The 20,335-nt window shown below is 54.0% G+C and overlaps 2 protein-coding genes across 2 annotated transcripts in view; one reads left to right on the top strand and one right to left on the bottom strand.

Annotated features, from left to right (window-relative positions):
• TLN1 (talin 1) overlaps positions 1–12,222 on the bottom strand; it is a 35,049-nt gene extending 22,827 nt beyond the window's left edge. The window contains exons 1-11 of the mRNA XM_084225490.1: positions 12,115–12,222; positions 5,844–6,007; positions 3,501–3,598; positions 3,137–3,266; positions 2,766–2,918; positions 2,348–2,490; positions 1,830–1,957; positions 1,289–1,349; positions 912–1,016; positions 445–600; positions 109–210 (exon numbers count right to left, since the gene is read on the bottom strand). Coding sequence (XP_084081616.1) covers positions 109–210; positions 445–600; positions 912–1,016; positions 1,289–1,349; positions 1,830–1,957; positions 2,348–2,490; positions 2,766–2,918; positions 3,137–3,266; positions 3,501–3,598; positions 5,844–5,973 — 1,206 coding nt within the window. The 5' untranslated portion in view covers positions 5,974–6,007; positions 12,115–12,222. The remainder of the gene's footprint in view (positions 1–108; positions 211–444; positions 601–911; positions 1,017–1,288; positions 1,350–1,829; positions 1,958–2,347; positions 2,491–2,765; positions 2,919–3,136; positions 3,267–3,500; positions 3,599–5,843; positions 6,008–12,114) is intronic.
• A 415-nt stretch (positions 12,223–12,637) lies between these two features.
• CREB3 (cAMP responsive element binding protein 3) lies at positions 12,638–19,539 on the top strand. The gene is made up of 11 exons (XM_084225607.1): positions 12,638–12,690; positions 13,158–13,604; positions 14,302–14,439; positions 14,522–14,780; positions 15,000–15,112; positions 15,329–15,421; positions 15,922–16,028; positions 17,179–17,247; positions 17,402–17,486; positions 17,617–17,698; positions 18,132–19,539. The coding sequence occupies exons 3-11, from the start codon at positions 14,302–14,304 to the stop codon at positions 18,470–18,472; spliced, it is 1,287 nt and encodes a 428-aa protein (XP_084081733.1). The 5' UTR covers positions 12,638–12,690; positions 13,158–13,604; the 3' UTR covers positions 18,473–19,539.
• Positions 19,540–20,335: the final 796 nt, after the last annotated feature.

Here is a 20,335-nt window from a genome sequence, read left to right as displayed (position 1 = left end):
CAGCAGTACTGTCTGCTAACGGCTGCTTGTAGACAGCTGGAAGGCACATTCTGTACGCCTCTCAGGAGAGGGGCTGTCAGTGCCCTTCTCAGGCACAGCCTCACTCACCTTTTTGAGGATGATATCGATGTAGCCAGCAATCAGCTGGGCAATCTGTTCCCCTTCCGTCGTCTGCACTGAGTAGTAACCATCCTGGTAATCCCCAAAATCCTGCAACAGGAGGGCACAGGGTAGCACCGGAGCAGGGCACTGGCAGCCATCCTGAGCCCCTCTGGTATGCACTAAGCACCTGAGCACCAGCCTTCAAAGGCAAGCGCTGAGAAAGGCACCAGAGGAGGGCAAGGCTGTGCCACCATGGAGCAGAGAGACGGGCTGGAGTGAGAAGAGCCCCCCTGCAGGGGTACCAGCAGGAAGGAGGCATGGGAGACCAGTGCTGGTCCCTACCAGGGTGAAGCTCTTGGGTGAGGCTGCCCAACGCTTGATGTTGGTCAGGCTCCACTCCTGAATCACTTCCTTCGTCTTCTCGTCCACGCGCATTACGCACTCCTTGGTGATCCCCAGCAGCCGTGGCACCAGCTTGTTCTTCCCCTTCATCTTTTCCTGTGGGCCATAACAGAAGGTTGGTGGCTATCCCCAGGATGGATCCACAGGGGCAGAAATAACTACCATAGCTACCAAAACACCCGCAAGGCCACACTTTCTACTGGTGACAATCACACGTAGCTTGACAATGAGAAAAAGCATGAACCAAGGAGTAGGAAGGCAGTACACATGGAAATACAACAGGGGAGATGCAAAAAAACCTGGAGCAACACAGCCTGGGGGAAAGCAGCTGTAGGCACAACAGATGGATGCTGAAGAAGCAGAACTTTGGTGAGTCTGAAGTGGGACCAGGGGGGCTGCTGCTGTACCTTGACCAAGAAGAAGGAGACCCCGTAGGTCTTGAGGGAACGGGCAAGTTTCACATAGCGAACCTTGGCTTCGATCTCACTCATGTCCCCACAGTTCTTGTGGGCCTACAACAGCAAACACAGAACATTGCACCAGATCCACAGTCCTGCCTTGACACCATTGTACAGCCCTTCCAAGCTCTGCCCACCCCACCAGCATCTCCTGCACCAGCTCTGATCTTTGAGACCTTAGGAGCTGCCTTGTCTGCCCACCTACAGCTCCTGCTCCTGTTTCTCACCCACCAGACTGGTGTGTGCTGCCTCCTCAGAGAGGAGGGCCTCAACCTTTAGTGAGGAGGAACAAAAAGTCCAGATCTCAACCTCCCCACTGCACATACCATGAAGATCTTGCGTTCTCCTTTCTGCTTGATGTACTCCTTGGGCAGGAAATCCTTGAGCCTGCCAACAGACAGCCAAGTGAGTTGTTAGCAGCAGAGCCCAAAGCCAGTGTCTGTCCTTGACTATGAACAAGTATGACTGAAAGCTGCAAACAAGCCCCTGACAGGGCATAAGCTGAAGTTTTTGGAAGCAGTAAGAATGTAGGAGAGATTGCTGCAGCTATGAAAGCTGTCCTTGGAGTTCCCCTAGCTAAGACTGGGGTAAAGGTGCTGATAATGCAGCCCTTTGTGTGGCATCAAGGCAGGCCAGGGAGTGGGCTGGGACCACCCCCATAGCAGATGACTGCATGTCCCTATAGGGCTGCCAGAGGATGGGTGGCTGGTAGGAATCCCTATGCTTGGGCACTGTGCTGTGGAGAGGAGAGGGGTTGGACGAGGGGCACCCTAACCCCCAGAGCCCCACAAGGCAGTGTGGCACTGGGTGCTGCCAAGCTGCCCCAGCTGCCTCAAGACAAGCCCATGGGCTCCTCAGGACACTCACTCCAGAAAGCCTGGCTTGTGCTTCTGCTCGTTGTATGGCCCAAACTGGATCTGGCACTGGTGGCCAGCAAACTCACAGGCTTTGTCAAAGGAGACAGGGTGGGAACCGTTCAGAATGTCGTCACGAGCCTGTTTGGGAATAGAAGACACCAATGTGGGCTGGGCAGCCACGCAGCCCTGTCTCTGCTCTCCTCCATATCAAGCACGACATGTTTTACAGACTTAAAAGAAGTGGCTCTGAAAAACAAGCATATGTAGGACCAGGCTGTTCCCTACAGGCATCAAACCTGGGAGAGGACAGCAGCAGGATTTCAGGATGGTTCCTACCAGACAGAGCTGACTGGGATTCCCTGGAGTACACAGAGGCCAGGGCTGAGATTGCCAGTATTGGCTCTTACCCAGGACATAACTGGGTATCCCAAAGTACCTCTCCTCATGGCTCCTGACAAAACCTTCAGCCACCAGACTTGTCAGGGGCTGTCAGGAGGAAGTGAAACCAGGTGCTCTGGGAAGCTGTACCTGCACATAGAGCAGGTTGAGCTGCACAGGATCTCTTGAGTCCACGTTCTGATCAGAGTAGAAGAACTTGCGCCGCAGCAGCAGTGTTTCATTGTCATCGATGCCTTGTTCACGCAGGGTCCGGCCGTGATCCAGCCAGTTCACTGCAAACAATGCCAGGTGTGAGCAGGGACAGGCACCAAGGCACGGCTGGTCCTGGTCCTGCCCATGCTGAGTGAGAAACGGATGCCTGATGCATCCCAGCTCTCACCCGTCTGCCCTGGGCCCCCAGGCAGGAGATATTCTAGGAAGTGTGGACACATGTTCCTTCATTCACAGCTTCTCTCCACATCCTCTTCTCCTCACAGGGGTCCCTGCTCCCCTCCCCCAAGGCCGTCGGCACAGGCTGACCTCACTCCCAGCACACCCAGGCACCTACATTCATCATCTGTGTGCAACTTCTGTTTGAGCTTTTCCATCTTCTTCTCATCTCGCAGCAAGGTCTTGTCCTTCTTGAGAGTGCCAGTAACCTCTTCCTTCTTCTCTTCCATGATCTCTCGTACAAGTGAATACTCATCATAGTTGGTGATGCCTGCAGGAAAACAGAACCAAACTCAGGACTGTTCTCCCAAACACAGCATGAAGCAACACAGGGGTGCAGAGCAGTGTCCCGTCCCTAGTGTCACGCACCCCTCAGGTACCCTGCTGCCAGGCCATCTGCCACAGAGCTGCTGCTGCTCCCCCTGAAGCTTGTCAGATTCTGCAATTCTTTCCCCACCTCCCTTCTTCCCCCCAACGCTGTCCTCTCACCAATCCGGGCACATATTGTCATGAGCATGTCCGTGACAGTTTTGGAGTCATCCACCATCACCGTTTTCACTGTCCCATCCAGCATGCGGATCTTCAGGGGCCGCTGCTTCTTCTTGTACTCCATGGTATCCTGCAGGCACAGCGGAGCACAGCTACCAGCAGCAGCACCAGTGCAGGACACCCACACCCCACTGTCAGGCCAACAGCACCTCCCTGCCCAGTGCAATAGTGGGAGTGACAGGGCATGCTTCAGGGCACAGTGCAAGGCAGCACAGCAGGCACCCACACCACCTCCACGCTGTGAGCAAGACATCCAACCACAGAGTGAAGGATGCAGCTGGAAGGATGTGGGATGGATACTTACCCCATTGCGAAGCATGTAGTAGTCCAGAGCCTTCCCAGCCTCCAGCCAGATCCCTTTCTTTGGGTCTTCATCCGAGAGGAAGAGCCCAAAATCATTGGCTGAAAAACAGGTACAGTCTCTAACAGGGTAGTCCTGAGCAGCATAGGGCCACTACAATGCCACTCTGTGCCCAGGGATATGCACTGGTGCAACCTAGTGTGTGAAGCACAGCAGCCCTGTGAAGGCTGGAGCCCAAACCTAATGACAAACAAACAAAGCTGGCACGCAAGCTCTGAGGTTTTACTACAGTTATCTATGGAAAAAATCATCTGCAGCATGCCTACGCAACATTGAACTTAGAACTGACAGACACAACAGAAGGAAGAGCTTGCAGTTGCAGCAGACAGCTCTCTGAAATCTTCAGTGCAATGTGTAGTAGTAGTGAAAGTAAGATAGTAAAATGCTGGGAGATCACCAGGAAGGGTGCTGAGAACTGATCTGTAAAATCTAGGCAATCCACACTTTTGAGTAGGGTGGTGGGGTCTCTCTGGTGGTAGGGTCTGCATCTTCTCCAGGACACAGTACAGTTTGAAAAGATACAGAGAGACAACTTGAATGGAACCTAGAGCAGCTGGGACTCCCTTTTTTTTGCAGAAAAGGCGGCTGAATGAGAAAGGGCTCAAGGCTTACAAGGTCTCAGAGGTGGTGAGTAAATATCAATCACCAAATCCTGCTCCCTCAGGGTGGAGTACTTGGTGAGAAGGCTGCTGCTGGAGCCTGGCCAGTGGCTCACCAGCTCAGACCCACAGGGATAGGCCCATTTTTATGTAGCAAGAGGCCAGGACCACGCCTGGCTTTGCCCTGGAAAGGTCCTTCTCCACCTCTGCAACAATCCTGCGCCGCAGGCTGTCTTGGTTGGCTATGTTTATAACTCGTCATCTTGTTGGCAGCTCTCTTTGGGGAGGGACAAATTCCTGAGCCGCCCTGCGCCTGCCTAGCTAACACTGCTGTTAGGATCCTACTAAACAGGGAGCAAAAAAAAAAAAAAAAAAAAAGAAAGCTTGCCATTTTATTTTTGAAGTAAAAAAAGAATAAAAAAAACCCAAACTGTTTTCAAAGCAAATTCCAAGAGGATAAATCCAAAGCACTGAAAGCTGAGCAGCTTGCCCCAGATCCATGGGTTGGGCGGGGAGAGGCACTTCCTGAGACAGAGCAAGAGCAGAGCTGGAAACTTACACCAAAGCTCCCCCAGCCCAAAGGTGACAAAAAACCAGGGCAGCTCAAAAAAGGAGCCCGAGTGTCCATGTGTAAGGAGAGCAAAGAGAAGTAAAAGCTGCAAGGAACATGTAGGAAAAGAAAGGCTGTGAGCAACTGAAAAGGAACGCAGGAATAAGAAGTTCCCTTTAAGGCCTTCCCCTTGCTGCTTTTTTTATAAACAGGCTGGCTCACACCCAGGAGCAGGAAATGCAATGCTCCTTCCAACACCACTATAGCCCTGCATATCCAAAGACATCCAGTCCCTTGCTGAAGCTGAAAGCCATGGTTTGCTGGACTGCTGACCAGCGGGGCATGGTGTGAGAAGGCATTTCCTTTCAACCTCAAGGAATGTGCTGCTCCCAGATGTCGCTGCACTCCCCCTCCTCTTCCCACGACTCTTGACATCCACTTTGCTGTCTCTCCTCCACGGCACAGCCGCTTTTGGGGGTTGCAGGGACTCAGGAGAGCCCCTGAGACAGCGTCCCAGAGCTCCGACCCACCATCCATGATGGGGACAGGCCACATCCGCGTGGGTGTGAGTCACATCATGAGCTCATGAGCCACAGGCTAAATTGTGAGCCTAGCAGCAGCAAGAAAATACTGGAGCTGAGGCAGTCTAGAAAGGTAATGGAGCACCAGCGGAGATCTGGCAGAGAGCTGCCAGTGGAAGACAGACGCAGTGGAGATTATATATAGCCCAAGAAAAGAAAAATTAACTCAAATGGTTTATTAATGTTTGCTATGACCCCTGCAACTGTTTAAACCCACACAGCCCTAGCTAGTGGCAATGAATGTAAGTAGGACAGATGAGCAGAGACAGAAAGGGCAGCGGACTCAAATTGCTTAAAGAGTTATTTCACTTCCAAATGTGGTTTCCTAACTTCTAAACACACAAACGTTCTTCTGGAGTGTTGAGGAGGGAGTCTGAGAAACTCAGACCCTCACATCAACTAGGCAAGAGGATTTGGAGCCTGCTCCCCCCACCCCATCACTTCTCTGGCAAAGTTCCAGAGAGGCACAGACAGAAAAGAAAAGGGAGACAAGTGAAATGCCAGGAGCTAAGCCAAGGCAGCCCTGGCATGGCAGCCAGTCCCACCACAGACTTACACTGTCCTATCTGTGCCTCAGGCACCCGCTCACGGATCATCCGGCAGGCGTCGTACACCATGGTGGAGGGCTCAAACTGCATCGTCTTCACCACATTGCCAATGCTGATCTTCAGCGAGAGGGCAACCATGGCGGCGGCTGGGCTGTCCCCACTCCTGCGTCACCTGCCAGAGGAGACAGACGGGTGAGCTCTGACTGCTGACCCCACCAGCATACACTGTGCTTGCTCCTTCCTCATTCGGCAGCACCTGAAAGCCAGGATTCAGCTTCCAGTGGCAAGCAAGGGCTGCAGCCTGTGCCAGGGAGGCTGTCAAGAGGTCCCACCTTCCAGACCCTGGGACCTGAGACCGGCAGTGGGACCCCTACCTCCTTGTCCTAAGATTCTAAAGCCAATTTTACTGGCCTTGTGGGAATGACAGAAGCTGGTACCCCACAAAGATATTGCCAGGGAGAGGAAGTGAGCAGAGGCAGCATGCTAGATAAGCTGTGAGAGCATGATGGAAGGGGTTATAATTAAACCTGCCATGACACAGAAGCCACAAGAGGAAAACCAAGCTTTGACCCAGAGCTGGCAGGGCCCTGCCCCAGCTATCAGGACCCCTCATGTCACCAGCAGACGGTGCTGAGCTGACAGCCTGAGCACAGAGGGACAGAAAAGCCTGAAACTGCATGGGGAGGCAAGATAAGGGCACCAGGCATTGAATTCACACATTAAATGCAATTACCTGGGAAAAGCACCACTCACACCCAAGGTGTGCTCATGAGATCAGGGTCTATGGCAGCGGATATCACACCAACCTAGGGCACAGGACAATGCACAGGAGGGCAAGGGACCACCTGTGACAGGGAATTCTCTTGTATACATGGGCATACAAGAGCCACACCATGCCACCTGAAAAACGACTCAAGCAGGGTCCAGCTTGAAGGATCAGCTTCATAGAACAGAATCACAGAATGGTCAGGGTTGGAAGATCACCCAGCCCAACCACCCACACAGCACTACCACAGTAACCCCTAAATCACTAGATCATATCACCCAGCACCAGATCCAGATGCGTCTTAAACACCTCCAGGGATGGTGACTCCATCATCTCCCTGGGCAACCTATTCCAATGCCTCATCACCTTAACAGTAATTTTTTTTCTGATATCTAATCTAAACCTTCCCTTTTTCAACTAAAGGCTATTTACTCTTGTCCTCTCACTGCAGGCATAGCAGAAGAGACTGGCCCCCATCTCCCTACAACCTCCTTCAGGTAGTTGCAGAGTTCAGGCTTAAAGGATTGCATAGAGCAGCTTCAGAGCAAGCGTCCCTCAACAGAGCTCCAATACACCAGAGCTTTAATAACACCTAATTGGAACTGCAATATCTGTATTGCAGAGTAAAAGCTGAAAGAAGTAACAGAAGTAAAAGGAAGTTGTACGTAAGTGCCCCACTTGCCTGATGCAGCTTTTAAGAGCCCTTCCCTTCAGATCTACCCACTGTCAAATAGCTTTCAGTGCTTTTTCAGATTGCCAAACACCTCAGAGTCCCTCCCAAGTCCTTTGCTCCTGCCCCACTGCTCCATGCCCTTCTCAGAATTCCCTGACCCTGTCTGGCCCCAACCTGATGCTCTCCAGCAGTGACATGCCTTTTCCCCTCCTTGAGTGCTGCTCACACAGAGCGAGTCCCCTGCTCTGCTGACCCAGGCTGCCTTGTCCTTAAACTCCAGTGATGGGAGGATGCAAGAGCACTGGTGGGATGCACATCTGCTTATTCTCTTTTAGATTCATTTGCTCCTACCAGACTTCCTATTATGGCTGTCAGGGAAAGCTGATCTTGCATCCTCAGCCTGGCCTGGAAGGTTCTTGGGTAAAATGTGCTGGCAGCCTTCCTCACAGTGCAGCAGAACTTGGTGAGTCTGTGTATCCCTGCCCGGCACTGCCAGCTCCAGTCCCCCTGGAAGGGGGTACACCAGCAGCAGGCTGCTCTCAAACACAGATCTGAGCAGCCTAGGGGCAGGATCTGTGTCCAGTTTTGGCCAGGAGCAAGTCAGAGGGCAGGGGCCATGCTCCTGCAGAGCCATAAAGCCACGCTGGTGGTGCAGGGTGGGAGGCAGGGACCAAGGAGCGTGCCGCCTCCGCCAGCACATGGAGCGGCTCCAGCTCTGCATTCCTGAGCCGTTCTGCAATGTTTCTGCGGAGGCCCGTGGCCCCCACTGTCTCCGCTGCTGAGGAATGAAATGCACTTCAGCTCCAGAGCGACAGAGCCCATCGGCAGAGGGAAGGAGGTGGCAGAGGCACCCGCCCGTGCCATTGCCATCTATCCGGAAGCACTAGCAAAGCTGTGGACAAGGAACACCCTGTCATGGAAAGGGTTTTCCAAGTATTTTATATGCAGGGCAGGCTGCTGCGGTCACCAGGCCAACTTCTCTACATCTAAAAATATTCTCAAGTTGAGCATAAAGCTGCTTTCCATCCCTCTGCAGGAAAAGGAGAACATGCCACTGACAAGACAAGGTCGGAGACCATGGAGGAAGGAGTGGAGGACGTCGGACAGTAGAGGAACTGAGAGGAGCCAGGACACCTGCCACTAGTTCTGCATCCTCTTCTTGCCCTCACAAAGCCACCCAAAACCAGACACTGAACCAGAGGCACCCCCTTAGCACACCCTTCACAGGGGTCACTATACTTCTCAAGACCCCGCAAGAAGATGACTGCTAAAGCCTTCCCACTCCCAAACACAAAAAAATAACAGAGCTCAGCAGGGAAGATGCTGATGACATCAAGGAAAACCTCAGAGAAAAGGGAGATGGTTCACTTCAATTTCCATATTCTATGGGAAAAGTCAAGACTCTAGCAGCTGAACTTGGCTGACAGCAGTGTGTAGAGCAGAAACATTCTCTGCTACAAAAGACACCTTCTCAAATTGGGGTGAGATTGGTCAGCAAAATCTAGCAACTAATCACACAAGGTTTGCAAATCTGCTGCCCGGTGCGAGGGCATCAATGCAGGGCTTGGCTCCTACAGATCTCTCCCCTCTGCAAACCATGTGGAGAGAGAAAAGCTGGACTGGATGTAACAAATGGGACAGCGTGGGAGCCTGGCACTGCAAACTAGAAAAAAAAAGGACAGTGAAACTCAAGCTGTCCCCCTAGAAAGAAGGAAAACAAAAAACCCAAACAAACCAAGTCTCGATGAACACACATCAAATTTTTGCTGGCTCACCTCCAGAGAAAGCAAACCCATTCTCAGTCAAACCTATTCTCAATCACGTTGTCAGTATGCAAAAACAGATAAGGCACCAGACCAGCCGGATTAACACACTTCTGCATTTTATAGCAAGTTGTGTGCAACCCTTTTTGAACCACGGGCATGCTTCTGAGCCAATCCCAAGATGACGAAGGGGAGGGGTTAACCTTGGTGGGGTCCCACCACTTCCCCCAGGAGCTGCTGTGGCTTCCTCCATCTCACCCCACACAAGGTGAGCAAAACCAAGACAGCAATGGAGGACTCCAGGCTCTGTCAGAGGTCAGGGTCAGTGCAGACAGGGCTGCGGGCAGATGGGACCTGTGTGGCCCAAGACCACCATGTCATTGCTGGGGACCACTGACAGTGAGTTTTTAGTCCCATGATGGAATTACTGTATTTTTGTCGGAGGAGTTCACTGCTGCAGTAACAGTTACATGGATGGGTTTGTGTCTTAAAAGACAAAAAAAAATCAAACAAAATTCAACTGCGGACAGCTGGAACACTTGTGATGAGTTTCCAGAACAAGCTGCAAATCTTCAGATGCAACAGTTCTGCTATTTTTATTACATTCTCTCTTAAGGGATACTCCAAAAGAGGTTTTGTAATGGGGTTTGGATTTTTCCTTTTTTTTTAATGGGAATACCACATTTCACCTGAGAAAGGCCCCACTGCAGACCCTCCCCTGGACTGGGAGCTGGCTGCAGGAAGCTTTATCAGTCGTAAACTGCACCAGTGCTGGGGTTTTCCACAGGCACAGCCCAGTCAGTACAGCCACTGGCACAGCAAACAAGATACCAGTCCACGAAAACACAATGTCTGCAGCAGTGGCTTGGCCAGCACATCAGCATCTGCACTCCAGCAGCATCAACAGGTTCAAAAATTAAGCTGGTAAGAAGCCAGAGTAGGCTCTGGCTGGGTTCTCCAGTGCAGGACCAGTATACACAGCCACAGCAGGCACTGAAGTAGACAAGGCTCAGCCCTGCACCAATGGGAAGGCTGAGCCAGCAGCCCCAGCTGGTTTAGTGTCACACGCTGCTGAGACTGTTCAGCCCAGTTCCTCTTTCCCAGCTGCATGTCCACGTCAGATGGGAGGACAGTTTCTTCCAGCTGAGGCCGAGCTTGGTCCTGGGGCGCATGAGTGGCTGTCAAGGCCAGACACTGCACCCCTGTGACCACTTCGCTGTTACCCATGGCTAGCACAGGAGCATCCTCTCACTCCTGGGAGGCAGGAGGGAGGGTAGCCCTGCTCTACATGGGAAATGGGCAGGGGCCAGGCAGCTGGGCTGGAGGATCGCAGCTGCAGCCTGCCTGCCTGCCCACATGCACTGAGCTGAAGTAGCTCCAGCTATTGACTGCCAGCATTTCGCACACATCTCACATCCTGTCTGCTCCTGCTGGGCATCCCTTGACCTCCAAAGGAATGGAGCACAAATCATGGCACCTCTAGACTGCCCATGACGAAGGCAGGCATGGGGACCAGCTGCAGCCTCTCCTGCATCTTTAACAAGCTGGCCCTCTAGCAAAGGACCTCAAGAGCAGGGGTTGAGGGGCAGTGGATGCTGTCATGACCTCTGGAAAGCACTGGGTGCCCTGATCCAGTCACCCATGCTTCCTACAACAAGCAACTTGCCCAGCACTGTGCTGCTGGACAGGCAGAAAGGTGAAAGAAAGAAGAGAGCATGGTTGCATTTTGGGGTCATTTCACCCAACAGCCAGCAAAGCTGAGTTAAATGAAGGGCACCCCACAGGACCCTCTTCCCCTTTCCCCAGCCTTCCCACTCCCCCTTCTCTAAATCTAATGAGCTGTGTAACTTTGGGAAGCACCAGATTCCTGCCGCTGCCATTCAGCAAGGAATCAAGAGTGCTTTACTGGTGCTTCCCATGCACCATCACGGATTCTCTTAGCACTTGGGCTCTTTCGCCCTATGACCCACGGAGAGGCAGGTGGTCTGAACCCTTCACTGGGCAACTCACAGATTTTGGCAAAACTAAAGATCCCAAAAATATGTGCCCTCCCCTTCTCAGCAGCGAGGCTCAGAGAGAGAGAGAAGGGAGTAAACAATTATCGCTACCAAATATGGGTCTAACAGCCAGCGATGAAGCCACGGCAGAAGCATGTAGACATCCTGCCGGCAGATTCAAAGGGATGGGGAATTTGCAGGGGCTGGGGCAGGATCCGGCAGGGAACAGGCAGAGGATGGGGCAGCATTTCCCCCTGCTTGGTTAGCGGCTTCGGCCGGGACATGGTGGGGACCCACGCCTTCCCCGATGGGGGCCAGTCCCACCCTGCATGGCAATCACCCCAGCGCCCCATCCCGGGGCCTATGGCCAGCTGTGTGTCCTGGTGGGAACTGTTGCAGTGACCTCCCTGGCTTCGGTACGGCCATGGGAAGCGCTGTGCCCTCGAGTCCCCACCCAATACCGCGCAGCAGGACACAGACACCCTTGCCACTCGCTTTTCCCCACGTCCCGGCAGGGTGAGCGGGGTGCCGGGGGAAAAGCTGCGCCTGGCCTGCCCCCAAGTCCCCACGGTCCACGGACCGTCGGCCACGGCCAGGCTCGTCCAGTTCGGTCCCCAGGGACCCCCCGAGGTGAGGATGCTGGCCCGGGCCTCGCCACGGTGGCCTCCCGGCCCCAGCCTGGTGAGGCAGGGCAAAGGCAGGGCCGGGGATAACGTGGCCGCGGATAACGTGGCCGCGCCAGCCCGTGCTGCCCCGGAGCCTCCGGCGGGCGTCGGTGATCGGGTAGCGCCGGCTCTAGGGGCGATCTGAGCATGCCAGAGTGAACCCCGGAAGCCCTCGGGTCACCACAGCCCCGCGGGCAAGCCCCGGTTGGAGCAGGGAAACCCCGGTAACCGGAAAGCTGCTTCCTCCCTGCCTCCCCGCCATTTACCGGGCGGGGTGCAGGGCAGGGTCCCCGGGACATCCGTTTCCGGCAGCCCCCCGAGGGCCAGGGCGCTGCCGGTCCGCAGGACCCCACTCTGCAGCCCCCCCTCCCCGGTTAGCGGGACACCGTGTGTCCTCCGTCCCCCGTCCCCGTACCTTTGCGCGGGCAGGAGCAGCGCGGCGGCCCCGCGACGCTGAGGGGAGCTGAGCGGGCGGCACCGCCCGCTTCCCGCCCCCCCCGCTGCGCATGCGCCAGAACACGGCGCGCTGCCGGGTGACACGGCGCGGCGGCGCATGGCGTCCCGGAGCTGCGTTCCACCCGGACACCGCGCCGCGAGCATCCCGCTCCCACGGACAGCGCTACTCTGTGCCCGCGCGGCCCGGTCCGACGCCCCGGGGCTGGGCACGGTTCCGCGCCCGCGCAGCGTGACCGTGCTCCACCTGCTGCTCGCACCGCACCCCCAGTCCCCCACCCGCCCCAGGACACCCCCGGGGCCCCACATAACCCCGGACCCACCGCCCTCCCCTCTACCCGTCTCTCCCATCCCCTCCTCTCTCCTCCTTTCCCCGCCCGCCCCACGCTCCCGCCGCCCACACGCACCAACCCCCCTCCCCCTCCCCAACCAATGAGCGACCGGGGCGTCAGCGCGGGAGGGGCAGGGGCGGTACGCGCGGGGCCCGCCGGGAGGCTGGGTGACGTCACCGCGGTGCGTTGGGAGCGGCGAGGCTGAGGTGAGGGGCGGGAGGGCGCTGGGCTCGACCGGGGGTTGGGGCTCCACTGTTAGGAGGGTCCAGGAGGTCTGGGGAACAGGGGATCCGGGTCCGGCCCACAGCCGGGGCTGAGACGGGCTGCTTGGTTCTCCTCCCGTGGGTGTCCCGACCCCTGCCCTACGGTCACCCTTCCTTCTGCCGCACCTGCTCCTCCTGTTCCTGTCCTGGCTCTGCTGCCTACCCGTCGCACACTCCCTGGGGGGAAACTACTCCGAGTCTGTGGAAGCCATGGGCCCTGACATTGCCCGGATTTGCCCAGCTCCTCTTCCTCTTGTTGCTGAAATTTCTCCTGACAGCTCTCCCCTGAATCAGCTGGCGCAGCTGCCCTGGCTGGGGACTGCCCTGACCCTCTGGTTCTGGGTGGTGTTTCAGGGTTTTGGTGGTATTCTATTTTTTCTGGGGTTTTTTGTTTTTTTTTTTTTTTCTAGACCGTGGCAATTGACAGCTAGATGTGAAAGCTTAGCAGTGCTGATGGAGAGGTGCGATGGGTGCCTGCGCTCTGACAGCCTGAGCGGTGCCTCGGCTCAGGCATCGCCCACGAGCCGGCCGGGCTGATCCCGGTGAGAGCCATGCGAGGCCGCATCTCCTCAGGGACCGAGGCTCCTGGACCATGTCTTGTCAGGACATAACAGCAGCAGCCCGAGCTGGGACCAGACAAAGCTGAAGCTGCCACAGCCACACAGGTGCACAAGCGCCAGGCAGCGTTTGGCTGCAAGTCCCTCGCTCTGCCCTTCGCGTACCTGTGGCGCCTGCAGCCGCTGAGCTCTGCTGCTCTCCTGCTGCCGGGCCCTGACATCCCTGGCAGCAGGAACAGCTCTCCAGGTCACTCCTCAGGGCTGACAGACTCTTTACCAGTGTCTGGTCTCTACAGCGAGGTAAGGAGTATTTTACTTTCAGCCTAAAGGTATATTGTGTGCTAGTGATGTTTATATATATCCATCTATTTATTTATTACAATATCCACTTATTTATTACAGCTATGGTAAATAGTATAGTGTTTGACAGTTGTCTGAATTGCTAAGTCATCATTTAGGTTTGTCAAATCACTCATTAATTACTGTTCAATGATCACTTAATCACTCTTTGATTGCCATTTAATTTTTGTTTAGTCATCGATTACTTAGAATTTGATCATAATTTAATCATTAACAGAATCCCTTTAGTTAAAACCTTAGCAATGACTGTTCTTAATTTTCATGGGACAGGAAGTTCTCCCTGCTGGCTGCACACCAGGGGGTATGGCACCTTCAGGCTTCTCTGGAACAGCAGAATCTTGCATGCTCTCTACACCATTAAGTCTGGGATTGTTTCACTTTTCCTCTCCTTCCTGCAGCTTTTATGCTCTGGGTGGAGTGTGGCTCCTGTGGCTGGATCTCAATAATCTTGTGGGGAAAATACTGTATTGTTGTCACTGGTGGTGCTATAATAGTGTGGCTGGAGAGGTACATGTGAACTGGCCATCCCTGCTGTTGACATTGCATGGGGATACTTTGTCTGTAGGGTCTGAGGGACACTTAAAGCAAGGCTGGTGTCTCCTGTTGTGCCTGTGCTCACTTTGGGTGTCGTGCTCAGATGTCGTGCCCAGAGGAACTGGATGCGTTGGCAGATGTGGATCTGCTTGACTTTCTTCTGAAGGATGATGCTCGCTGCCCTGAAATCCCAGGGGAGCAGAATGGTCTGCTGGAAGACTGGGGCCTGCCAATGCCTGAGGTGGGTTTTTTGTGAGGCATTGCTGCTGAGCTGAAGTTTAGGAGGTTTGTCTCCCTGCTGAGTAAAAGCTGTTCCTCTGCAGCTCCTGGACAAGGAGATGGATGACTTCATCAGCTCACTGCTGAGCCCTTTAGAAGATGAACCAGACAGGCTCAGTTATTTGCCTGCCAACAATGACAGCAGCATTTCTGAGGATCAGCATCCGTCCCATTGCCTTGGTAGCAATTTTGCCAGCCGAGACATTGTGCAGGTTGATCATAACTACTCCCTTCACCAGGACTGGCCTGCACTGGAAGGTGTGAGGTCTGACATGACAGAAGGAGATGTTACCATTGAGCTAGGTAAGTGATGAATATGGACTCTTTCTGCCCTGGCTGCAGGCAAAAGAGAGAAAAGCAGTCCCGTACTGCTTTGTTTTGGTGGGTGTCAGGCAGAGATGGAGAGAGCCAAGAGTAGAGGCTTTCTGCTGTTGTGAAATTGCTATTTCATGCCACTCAAAGCTGGCTGGTTAGGTGCTGCCTCATTGAGGCCCAGAATTTGACTTGTCTTTCCTTCCCCAGGGGCATGGGTGGGTTTGGAAGGCACAAACGAGGCACTGGAACAGACCACCACTTCCCCTGTTGCTGTTGCTGTGGAAGATGAACCCCAGCTTGTGCCTGGAGCCGTGGTACAGGTACTGGCTCCCATGCCTGTGGACCCCAGCCTTTGCTTCTCACATCTCTCCTTCTCTTCTGACTTGGCCCCTATGAGGGGTATCTCTGAGGGAAAGCCTGACATTTCTTTCACACAATTAATTTCAGTTCTTTGTGTTTGCTGCATGCCCTCGCTAGCCCAGCCTGGACTCCCTGTATTATGCATTCTCAGTAGGCTTATTTTTGCTGTTTTCTAGTCTGACTTCCCAGAGCTGGTCCTGACAGAGGAGGAGAAGCAGCTTCTGGAGAAAGAAGGTGTTACATTACCAACCTGTCTGCCACTGACCAAAGTGAGTCTTCACTAGAACCAAACAAAATACTCAAATCAGGTAGTGTAGGGGTTTGAAACTGCAAGACAGTGCCTTGATGAGAATATTGCTGTCCAGGTGTTGCATTCAGGGCAGTGTTCATCTGGGCTTGGTGTCCTTTTCCTTCTTTCGAGTCCAGGGCGTTGCCATGGGCGTAGCCGCTTCTGGCTGCTGTCAGTCTCCCTACTTAGGTCTGTTTGCAGGAGGCAGTTACACCACAAGTGCCTCCAGCTGTTTTTTTCCTGCTTGCCTAGTGGCTTGTGGTCTGTGTGCTTTTCATTTTCCTTAGGTGTGCCTTACTTTTCCAAGTCATGGAAGTTGCAGGTTGCATCAGCAGGCTGGGGATTGCCTTGCAGTTTATTCAGTAGTGTGAGAAGGACAGAGGACACAAGCACTAGGGCTGGGCACTCATATGTGAGGGTGGTCTGAGAGGGTGGGATTGCCAGAACCCTGGGATTGCTGTTAATGAGATGATCTTGCAGGCTGAGGAGCGGGTTCTGAGGAAAGTGCGTCGTAAGATTCGGAACAAGCAGGCAGCTCAGGATAGTCGTCGCCGGAGGAAGATCTATGTGGATGGCCTGGAAAACAGGTATGGTCATGCAGCAGTGTCATCCAACATTGAGGGAACCCTAATGTTCTTTTAGGGATCCGTGGCAGAATGACGATGGCACTAAATTGTCATTTCAGTCAGAATCTCATTTTCCTATCATGTTACAATTAGTACAGCAGAGGATTTGGGATTAGAGTGATGCAGATTTTCTACTAGCAGAATCAATGTAGTACAGTCTATAACCAACGTAATACAGGATCTATCATATAACTTAAAATGTTTAATCACCTGCATTCTAATACATCTCAACTTACAATTTCTAGTCACCCAGGCCCTCTGCAGATTGGATCAGATCTTAATAGAGGTTCTGTGTATTAATATAATGATCATACCATAGATTCAAAAATTATACAAATAGTACAAGTCTCTCCCTCAGTCATGGGAAGAAGCAGGCAATGGTAGATGTGTCCCTGAGCAGAAGAGTCCTGAGCTGTCCAGCAGAAATTCTACTCCCAAGGTGCCCTTAGGACTTTCTAATTGCTTGATTTTGTGGACAGTGCACTCTGTGCTGTTGTGCTTTCCTGCTCTGTGATAGGGCTGTCAGCAACACAGAGCTGGCTGTGTGCCTGCAACCTTCAAGACTGGTAAGGGAAGGGCCTGGTGCCCAGGGACTTTCAGGCTGGCAGGGAGAGGAAGAAGAAATCTGTTTGTTTTGGTACTTGGTGCATAGGACCTTCGGTGCCTGATAACAAGGGGAAGGGGGTTCCTGCAGAGGGTTCAGAACATCAGGGTGAAGCCTATCTGGTGCTCTTGTGCTTGGAGATGGCCCAGAGCTTTCTCTGTTCAGGCCAGGTAGCTGACCTGCAAGGACCTGCAATGTGTTTTCCAGGTCAGGCTGGTTAATAATACAGCCTGATATCACAGATCTGCAGGACTGGTGTGCTGCTAGGAGTGAGCATGCAGAGGGGTCAATCAGCTGCTTCTCTGCAGGACTGGCAGGGCTTCTTTCCTCCCCGTATCTGGTATGAGGTGGTGCTCTCTGGGCTTTGCTGCACATGATACCAGGTGGACCCCAGGACCAATTTTATCTGCTCCAGCCACCCAGAGGTGGTGACTGATGTGAAGTCTGCACTGTTGACCAACAAAATCTCCCTGTTTTCTCCCCACACCTCTCATCCTTCCTGGGAAGGGTGGCAGCCTGCACAGCTGAAAATCATGAACTGGAGAAGAAGGTGCAGCAGCTGCAGAAGCAGAACATGTGAGTTTGTCTTGTTTGGTTTGGCAGGAGAAGTGGTGGGGAAGGCTGTTCCTGTTCTCAGGACTGTGGCCTGTCCCTGGCTGCAGAGGGTGGAGGGAAGTGTGCAGTGTAGGTCCACCTGCTGTGCTAACCTGCATTTTGTGCTCTGCTGCAGGTCGCTGCTTAGGCAGTTGCAGAAACTGCAGGCCTTGGTGAGACGGTCTGCCCCCAAAACTGCCAGAAGCAAAACCTGCACCATGGTAAGTGGCTTCAGCCCCAGTGTCTGTGGAGTCCCTGCTGTCTTCACAAGTTTGGGAGAGAGGGATTTATTGTATTTAGTGATGCCTGTCCATCTCCTTTGCTGATATTGTGCTGATCTTCTGTTTTCAGATCCTGGTTCTGTCCTTCTGCCTTGTTCTGTCCCCCAGCATCCGCTTGCCCGGGAGCGTAGAGCCACAGCGGGAGCTCAAGGGTGAGTGCCCAGATTGGGGCTGAGGTGTGGCTCCAGGTGAAGTGCTGCCCTTCAGAGCACAGTGCCTTCCCCAGAGACAGCCTGAACTCTGGGGCGCTTCCAACTCAGCATCCACTTGCCTGGTGTGACCACTAGGTTTGTCTTGCTCTCTGGCCGCAGCTCTGGACTCTTCCTCAGCCCTGTTGCAGAGGCCTGCCTGAAAGCAGGGCCCTGTGCCAGAGGTGGTGCAAGGACAGGAGAATTCCGGTCCCTCTTGGAGCACAAACTGTGCTTGTGCCTGGCAGCTGTGCAGCATCCTCTCCCTGCCTCCGCTGGGAAGAGGAAGTCCTGGTTAAACAGTTTGTCCTCTCTCCTGGGTTCTGTGGTGGCTCCATGCTCAGCACAGGAGGGTGGGAGGCTGGAAATGACAGGGTTGGCTCTACCTCTCTTACAGTGCTGTCACGGCAGATCCGCGAGTTTCCTCACCAGGGAGCACCTGATGTGCAGCACGACACTGAGCTGGAGGGCTTCAGCCCAGAGCCTGGAGACTCCTTGCTGTCGGGCAACCTCAGTCAGTCATGGGAAGAGGGGCAGAGGCCACTTAACTCCAGTCCCAGATCTTTCAACAGCAATTCATCCTCTGACCCTCCGTCAGCAGCAGGCTCCAAGCCGGGCCCACACCAGAGTGACCCTTTGCCAGCAGCAGTGCTGGTGCCATGGAAATCCAAGGGTCAGGAGTGGGTAGAGCACCCTGACAGAGTTCTCATCCAGCAGCACCATGCCAATGAGATGTGACCAGTGCTGCATCCTGCTCCTTGGGATGATATTGGGCATCCCATGGAGCAGGGACAGGTCTGCACTAACAGATTATCTATTCACCAGTTTCTTCTGAATACTCTCCTCATTGCCAGTGACTCAGAGGGTTTACCAGGGAGGACTAGATCTGGCATTTTTTATCAGACTCCATCTGAGATGGGACAGGAAATTCTGAGAATTTCACTATGGCTGCTGATGTGGTTTGCAGCCCAGAGTGCACCTTGTGGCTTGTGGGGATGAGCTGTGGTAGGCAGAGTGGAGGCAGTCAGACTGAGGTGCCAGTACTTGGTCTGATTGAACGCAGCTGGCAGTGGAGGCTGCTGCCCTTCTTCTTTACTGCCCAGCTGGAGATAAACAGGCACTTCTTAGTCTGTGTTGTAGCCCCAAACATATGTTCCGTGTCAGTGCCCCTTAATCCTGCAGTGCTGCCTGATTTCTAGGTGTGAGGCAGCAATTTCACCATCAGTGCTCTCACAGGAGTAGTCCTGCCTGCTGCTGCGACAGACCCAGCATGTCGCCTGTTCCTGCTAGCTTTTGAGCCATGGCTACAGCTCCTAGCCTGGCTAGAGGAGGTAATTTGGAGTCCTTCCTGAGCCATGTGTGCTGTTTGCCTACCGTAAGGGCTGAGCCTTTCATCTCCTGCAGGCTTTTGGGCTTCAGGGAGCAGGCATGCCTTGAGCCAAACTGCTGAGGCAGCATGTTCAGAGAGCAGTAGAGCTGCTGGCTCTTCTGGAGGCTTTCCTGGCCGCAGGACAGTTTAAAGCCATGTCCTTGTGTGCCCAAGCCTTACTGTGCTGGCTGGTGATGCAGTCAATGGTTCTGGGTTGAACAGAAATACTTTGAGCTGGTGAGCAGTGTCTTTGCCAGAGTGCAGCTTAGTGGTACCTGTAGAGCTCTCCTTGTCCTACTGCAGGACAGTCCATAGAGTCATATAGAATGGTTTGGATTGGAAAGGGCCTCTAAAGGTCATCTAGTCCAGTTCTCCCTGCAATGAGCAGGGATAGCTTCAAATTGGATCAGAATGATAATGAATAGCTTCCTTATTAATAGAGTCTAAATAAATATTAATTGTGTGTGACTGTGTCCTCTCTGGTTGTTTTGGCGAGCTGCTGGGCTGCTCGGGGCTGTACCTGGGGCTGGGAGCCTTGTGGGAGAAACCCGGGGAGGCTCGGGGGCAATCCCTCTCAGAGCGATGCAGGGGAAGTCCGCGTAGCTGTGGCCGTGCACAGGGGCTTGTTGAGGCTCAGCGCGGGTTTGCAGGGCTGCTGCTTTCCTCTCACCCCGCTTCAAGGGTGCAAAAGCGCTCTTGGAGGAAAGCGTATGTGGTGAGCAGCCAGCACCCACCACGCACATGCAAGCCCCCAGCGCTGCGGAAGCGAGCAGCTTCCCCCAGAGGAAGCGCGAGGAGCCGGTGTCAGCCCCCACCACTGCTTTCGTAATGGGAGCTGCACAATCGCAGGAAGTGGAGCAGAGCCAGGGTGCTGCAACAGCCACCGGGTGGGTCTTGCCTGCTGTGGGGTTGCTAAATTCAGCATTTTCTCTGGGACTGGTTGGGGTCACTGGATCCACAGGAGGCACTGGCAGACCCTGAGCTCAGGCTGCTGAGCCCAGTGTAGGATTTGGGGGCACGGGAGCTCAGCAAGGCAGGGGGTGCAGGAAGCTTCACACTTGCATCCCACCCAGAGGGCAAAAACAAACAAAAACAAAATATGAGACAGCGTTGTGTCCAGAGGGAAGGCAGCCAAGGAGAGGCTTGTCCAGGGCCTCTGCCTAAGGACCAGGTAGCAGCATGCTCCCAACAGGGCTGGGTCACAGCTCTACCCCGGCCAAAACTGACAGCCC

This window comes from Fringilla coelebs, assembly GCF_963513975.1.
Source record: "Fringilla coelebs genome assembly, chromosome: Z".
NCBI lineage: Eukaryota > Metazoa > Chordata > Aves > Passeriformes > Fringillidae > Fringilla > Fringilla coelebs.
This window is presented reverse-complemented; position numbering and strand designations above follow the sequence as displayed.

Coding starts and splice junctions, on each gene's coding strand:
- CREB3 (XM_084225607.1), top strand. CDS start 14,302: ATGTCGTGCCCAGAGGAACTGGATGCGTTGGCAGATGTGGATCTGCTT. Junction 17,248..17,401: donor CAGCTGCAGAAGCAGAACAT/GTGAGTTTGTCT, acceptor GCTCTGCTGCAG/GTCGCTGCTTAGGCAGTTGC. Junction 17,487..17,616: donor GAAGCAAAACCTGCACCATG/GTAAGTGGCTTC, acceptor TTCTGTTTTCAG/ATCCTGGTTCTGTCCTTCTG.